Source organism: Eurypyga helias, unplaced genomic scaffold (genome assembly GCF_000690775.1).
Source record: "Eurypyga helias isolate BGI_N326 unplaced genomic scaffold, ASM69077v1 scaffold16128, whole genome shotgun sequence".
NCBI lineage: Eukaryota > Metazoa > Chordata > Aves > Eurypygiformes > Eurypygidae > Eurypyga > Eurypyga helias.
The window spans coordinates 15,272-22,043 of NW_010265180.1; the positions used below are offsets into that span (position 1 = coordinate 15,272).

The 6,772-nt window shown below is 52.0% G+C and overlaps 1 protein-coding gene across 1 annotated transcript in view; it reads left to right on the forward strand.

The window, feature by feature from the left end:
- The window catches only part of LOC104513326 (26S proteasome non-ATPase regulatory subunit 1-like), a gene marked incomplete at its 5' end in the record, with an annotated part of 14,620 nt that extends 13,392 nt beyond the window's left edge, over window positions 1–1,228 (forward strand). The window contains 2 exons of the mRNA XM_010156647.1: window positions 30–184; window positions 1,014–1,228. Coding sequence (XP_010154949.1) covers window positions 30–176 — 147 coding nt within the window. The remainder of the gene's footprint in view (window positions 1–29; window positions 185–1,013) is intronic.
- Between the last annotated feature and the right edge of the window lie 5,544 nt (window positions 1,229–6,772).

Genomic DNA, 6,772 nt, shown 5'->3' on the forward strand with positions numbered 1-6,772 from the left:
CTCTGATGCTCACTGCACTTGTCTTGCAGCTTTCCATCGGAGGCATCATCATTCTGAAGGACACCAGTGAGGATATGGAGGAGCTGGTTGAACCCGTGGCAGCTCACGGTCCAAAGATTGAGGAAGAGGAGCAGGAACCTGAACCACCAGAGCCCTTCGAGTACATTGATGATTAAGACCTGAGGTACAGTGTAGTGTGCAGTCACCTTTATTAATCCCAGTGAAGAAAAAGCCTCTCTGGATCAAGTGAAGCAGTTATCAGCCCCCAGCACTCTTGTGTTAGCTCTTCGACGGCCTCAGAAACATCTGCATCCCGATTTGAAGAGTTTGGCAGCAATAGAGACAAGTCCGCTCCTCCAGATCAGGCCTGACCCGCAGTCATACCGGATCTGGCCTCTTATCTCACAGGCTTGGCTACTCTTGAATAGAGTCTCGCTGGGCAGAGCTAGAGGAGTGCACGGGGTCACAGGCAACAGCTGAGCTGGGAATAATCAGCTCATGAAAGATGGTCCCAGAGGGGCAAGTGGTTTATGTAAAGAAGCTGCCATCTACTTGACCTCAGTGTGGCAGGATTGGTTGAAAGAGAACTACTGCTCTGCTTTCTGGGGTTGTCTTGTCTTCGCCGCAGTTCTTAGCCGAATTTAAAGTCACTCCCATCACGGGCTCTGTCGCGCACTCTCAGCCCGACATAACGATACTGGTAGCTCTGCTCTAGGCATGGAATGGTGCGGTTCTCAGGTTCCTTGGTTAAAGTGCCTGACCCGATGTCCAGGTTTCTCACTGAGAGGCAGAAACCCAGTTGCTTTATTTCCAAATATGGGCTGGCATGTCCCAGTGCTCCCAAGAGCAAAGATTATGCACTTGAATTGGTGGATGGGCAGGAAAACAAACTCCTTGCTAAAAATCTGTAAATGTTGCATCAGTGGCAGGCTGGGGTGAGTGCGTGGGGCCAACCACAAGAAACCTTAGTTAAACATGTTTGCTTTTCTGGTTTCTCTCTCCCTCTCCTCCAGGATCGTGTCCTCTAAAGACGACACTATGCTTGATATCAGAAAGACAGACATGAAGACCTTCTTATCGAGATGTGCTGTTCAGTGCATGCAGCCCCCATCTGTGCTGAGCTAAAGCTAATAGTCCGTGTTTTATGGCTGAAGAACAGATATATGCTATTTAGTGTACTCTTTCACAAAACCTTGTTTTCAAATAAATATATTAAAAACCCTTGACAGGAAAGTTCCTGCTTTAAAAAAAAAAAAAAAGGAAGCCTAACAACCTTCTTTTCCTCTTACCCAGATGTTAAAAACTAGACCCAAGTTGTGCATCTTCCTCCAGCAAAGCTTGGATGACTCTGCTCTCTGGAGAGTCACCGGGGTCTGTGCACATCCCAGCTTTCTCTAGCCCTCGTTTAGGCTGAGCAGGTCACCAATGCCAGTGGCCCAGCTGCAGCACAGGTGCTGCAGAGAGGGCAGGGATCTGCTGGCCAGCAGCTGGCCACATCTGCTTCCAGCTTGCTCTGTGACACTGACTTTGCACTCATCTTCCCCCTTGCTCATCCTGGTATTCGTGTGACAGTGCTGAGGGAAGGGCTCTGGGTGTTAGTGAGGGGGAAATGGGGGCATGTTTCTCTTAATTTCACAGAATCCCTTCTATTTTCCTGTGTGCTTTCATTGCTTTCACCAAATAAGAGCATAATAGCTGATGTGAGCTGGCAGCTAGAAATACATTTCAGGCCTGGATGGGGGGAATCCGGACATGCAAGTTGTTATACTGATGTGCATCATTAGCCAAGGGGGGATTTACAGTCAGGGGTATGGAATGAGCAGCAGTCAGAAGGAAGGAATGCTGCTGGACCATTGGATGTCCAGCCAGCCCTTTACCTGTGGGGCTGTAATGCATCAGTGGCTCCGTCGAGCCAGAGACTGCAGCCCTGGTCAGCTGTGAGACAAGTGATGGGGGAAGCTCCATCATTTGAAACAGCATGATGCCTTTATTGTATGTATGTTGGGAATATTTTGCTCCATGTGGACATACCAAAGCTCATGTGCATTGGTAATAATGGAAGACAAATCTTGCATGGGGTGCCTGGGAGCTTTTCCAGCAGATGGTTTATTTTGGTGAATGTTACTATAGTGATAGAAGAGTCTGCCTTTGTTCTCTGCGGAGATTAGCAATGCAGAGCAGAGGTTTGGGACTGAAAGCCAGTTCTGATTCCTAGGCTTCAGTTAGAATTCCCCCAAGTTGAAATGTTGTCTCAGTAAGGACGCTAGAGCTCGCGTGATCCAGATCTGTTCTCCGTGGTGCAGAGAGCCAAGAATGAACCTGGAATGGCTACAGACAACATTACTGTCAGCAAAACTGGAAACAAAGAGGGGATCGCTGCTCCGATCCCAAAGTTATTTGAAGTGATACCTGGTATTGTACAAGAAACAGAAGCTGGACAAGTGTACGTTGTGCGAGTCTTCCTGGTGCTGTAATCCCTTCCCTTTGGATGGGTTCCTCTATCCCTTACTCCTGCACGTTCTGCTGATGCCAACCAGTGAGGTATGTGGTGTTTTTCAGGTAATTTGTTAGTAATGCCTTGTCTCATCTTACAAAATACTGTGTAGAGGAGTGGACACTGGGAGGAGGAAAAAAGCCTCATTTCAGGTCATTTAGCAACCTGCCAGATGGCCAGATATTGCTGGGAGATTTATAGAGTCTGAGTAGAAATGCTCGGAATAGCTGGCTCAAAAGAACCTGAAGTCCTGTATTGGTGTCCTGGCCAAGCTATGAACAGTTTTCTTCCACTCACGGGACTTTCTGCTGAGCTTTTCATACTAAAACAGACATTTCGGGGTATTCCTGGTGCTTGCTACAGGTTTGGTTCTCAGTGTGGCTGTGTAAAGCTCTGTGCACGGAGCATTCCCACTGAGCCAGGTACTGCCTGGGGCACCATCCAGGAGACTTGACTCATGATAAATGATTTTCTCGTGCCTGTAACACCACTCCTGTCCTTGGCAGTGATGTTTCCCAGAGCTCCCTTGGCACAGGGAAATGTAAAAACCTCAGATAGCCCCAAACTGATTTTGGAGCTGCTACTCTGGAGCCACGTGGTAAGGTTACACCCAGACAGTCGGGTTTTTAGCAGAGCCTTTGGTGTCTGTGGAAGAAAAAGGCCATGTGTGCCAGGCTGGGGACACCCTCGTAAATTCATAAAGGATAAACCTTTTCCACCCACACTGCAGCTTGGGAGGACGCGGGTCCTGTGCCTTGGTGAGACACATCTAGCTCAGGCTGGTTTCGCGCAGGGGGCACTGCTTAAAAGACTCCAGGCAGCGCAAGGATGAGAGGTCCTCCTGTGGGGTGTTTTGGAGACTTTGTGGTACACAACAATGTGTCCTGACTGTAGAAGGATCCCATACATGCCATTTCTGTTTTATGTAACCTATGTGTTCAGTTTACTAATCAGGCTGCTGAGGATGCTGCTCTGTGACCATCTGAGGTGTCACAAGGCGCTTGGCTGAGGTCTGAGCTTTGCTCAGTTGCCAAGGTGCCGCTTTGGAAATTTGGAAATGGCCAACCTGTGACTTTGGGGGATGGGGGAGGGTAACCACACCAAAAAAAAAGACACAAAAAACCCCCAAACCCATGCAGAGAGGCTTTAACAGCCCCAGGAGAGTTCAAATAAACCTCTAGGAAGAGTCCAGGAATGTTCTGGAGATACAGCAGGAAACCTCTAGAAAGACTAGAAAAGCTTCCAGGGAGTGGTCAGGAAACCTCTAGAAATCTTCTGGAAAGGTGCTAGAAAACCTCCATGAAGGTTCTGGAAAGCCTTCTGGGCTGGATGCTGCCCCATGCTGAAGTGTTTCCTGGGGGGCAGCCGGAGCCAGTCACTGTGGGACCATCTCAGTGCTCTGCTTGGGGGGGACGGAGGCCACCGCTGGCTTTCTGATCTCCAGTTGGGAGAAGGCATGGTGGGAGCCTGGAAGGCTTTGCTGCTGCTTTGAATCATGTCCTTTAGCCACAGTGACTCATTAGTGCTGATTTCTTAGGAAGTGCTGCTCTCCTGGGCCTGTCTGGGGATGCTGCGGAGGGACCCGCCTCTGGGTTGTTTGCCAGGGGCTAATTGGACCTAATGCTCATGGGTTTGCCAGAGGGAGAGGCCGAGGTGACGGGAAGGATGCTTATGTCCCTCCTGACTAATGGGCCTCATCCCCTTTAACCCTGGTGAGAAATAAATCACTTCAAAGGCATGCCGCTTCTGGCAGATCCCATAGTCCCTCCAAGAGGACCTGGACATGTCCCCAGTCTCCCCCTTCCAGTTGTTAACTGGGGTACAAGCCCCCTGCTTGGCACCACACTGGGGACCGAAGCAGGGATGGAGATGATGGAGGTAAAGTTCCCAGGGAAAGGGGTGTTTCAAGGGCAGGGGCTGACAGCCCCCTGGCATTGCTGCTCTGCCCTGGCAGGCACTCGGTAGGTCTCGTCCTCCCACCTCTCCCCATCACAGCGGTGCCGCCCTCCCTATCTCTCCCCTTCCTTCCAGGGCCAGGCGAAGCTCTTCCTCCTCGCCATTCAACATGAAACTTGGGTGCCACTGATAACAGTGATGGCATTTGCCATTTATTTCCCTGCATCCTGGAGGCTGGAGCAACCCCCAGCCTTCCCCTGCCTGCTGCTCTTGGCCTTGGTGACGGGTTTTCAGCCCAGCTCTGGGCCCACCTTAACCCTGCAGCAGCGCAGGATGGTGGGGTGGCGGAGCACAGGCATTGCAGGACTGCCCAAGGCTTGGGGGTCTTTGCTTTCAACCTCTGATGGGAGCAGTGCCCTGCAGGCCTTCGCTCAAGGCTGCTCATCTTTCCCCAGGGTGGGAGCAGGGCTCGTTGCACCCTCAGCGAAGCTAACTGGGTTGGGCGGATCGGGTTCAACGTGCTTCCCCAACACTGGTGGCACAGGGCTGGCCCATGCTCTGTGCCTTGGCAGGAGAAGCTGCCCCAGCGCCTGCTGCTGGGCTCCAGCGCAGGACTGGCTTGACTTGGCCTCTGAAATCCTGCTCTGTGTGGGCAAATAGTCAGGCCAGATCTGGAGTTCTGTTTTGAGGTCTGTTCCTGGCATTGGCTGCACAACTAAAGCTCTGGGTTTTGCTTAGTACCGTGGGGGTACTTGGGTGAGACGTTGGTGTGTCGTAGAGCGCACGGGGGAATCTGCGTTAGCAGAGAGGTGATGAGGCAAATCCTGTTTCTGCCCAAGTCCTTTGGAGACCAGCTAATGGGAGGTCCTGGGGACCATAGCCCCTGACATCCCAACCCTGTGCACTCGGTCTGATGGACCCTGCTGCCTGATGTCTGGGGTTTTTCCATTGTGTTTCCAAGCATGTGCAGAAAATGGACCAGTGGAGGGTCTAGATTGTAAGGGTCCAGGTGAAATGGGTCCTGGCAAGCAGGGCAGGGTGTATGGGGGGGACACCCTGGGGCTCGCTGCCCCCCTGCTTTGCTGCAGGGCTGGCCGAGGGGAAGGGCAGTTCTTTGGTGGCAACAGCGTCCCCGGCCAAGAGTATAAATAGCTGCTCTGGTGACCCAGGGAAGAATTGCTGCACGGGCGGCGTTAATTGTCAGCAGAAATTATGGCAACATTGTTCCTCCAAAGATAACCTGCAAGGCATGAAGCATGGAGCAACTTTTTCCCCTTCAGACTAAAGGAAAAAGACCTGAAATATTGGTGCAGTGTCTTTGTTCTCAGCTTTAGGCTGGCTCTCCCGTTTAATTGTGGGGTTTTTTCCATTCCGTGTCAATGAGAACCAAGATGGATTAACTTTTTGTTTCCCCACCTTGTCCTCCCAGAGGAGAAACTGAGATAGCTCCTGTAGGGCTGGGCAAATTCTCTGTTTACTTTAACTTTACACAGAGACCTTTTTTATTTTTAACTTCAGCCTGAAATCTGGGGTTCAGGGATGAAGCAGCAGCAGCTGAAAATAATTTTCTGGAGACATCTGCAATGGACAGCAGAGTTCGTGGGCTCATTCAGAGATGAAACCTGCTGCTTGCTCCTCCTGTGGGCCTGGAGGTTTTGCACTTTGTCGCCGAGTGATGGGGCAGGTGGCCATCGGTCTGTGTGGTGGCGAGGGACAGATGGCCATGGGCCTGCCCTGGTGGCAGCGTCAAAGCTGTGCCCATGCAACGAGGCTCCCTGCGGCTGGCGCTGGGACTGGGGATGTTTCTCTGGATGATGGAGCTCTGTCCTGCTGTTTCTGTGCACGCAGTTTTCCAGACTATTTTCTTTGTATTCTTTTTTTTAATGGACCATCTCTAACTCTTCCCTCCTCCCAGCCCCCTGCCATTTTTGGCCGGGAAGTCTTGCTGTTACTGCAAGCCAAACCCTCTCACACATTGGTGTTCACTGTGGCTGGGGGCTTTAATGGGCCGTGTCTTAGATGAGCACGTGCCAGGAACCCCAGCTGGGGCCCCTTTGGGCCCAGGATACCGAGCTGCCATCTGTCATCCCCCACAGAGGCACCCCCGGCCCTGCAAAGGCAGTCTGTCTCTCCTGGTTGTCAGCTCTGTCCACGTAGGGGTCTCTGAAGGGTGATCTGCCACAGCGGGAAAGGTACCAGGGGCTGATCCGTCAGGATGGAGGAGCTGAGAAAGTGCTGGAGGACTCCTTCCTTCCTCCAGCCTGGGCTGGGCTTTGGCCAGCCCGCAGCAGGGTGGTGGCAGCAGCCAGAAGTGTTTTGCGGAGGTTGGGGAAAGCAGCATCTCCTCTACAGGCGGGTACTTGAGGGATGTGGGGGGCTGGC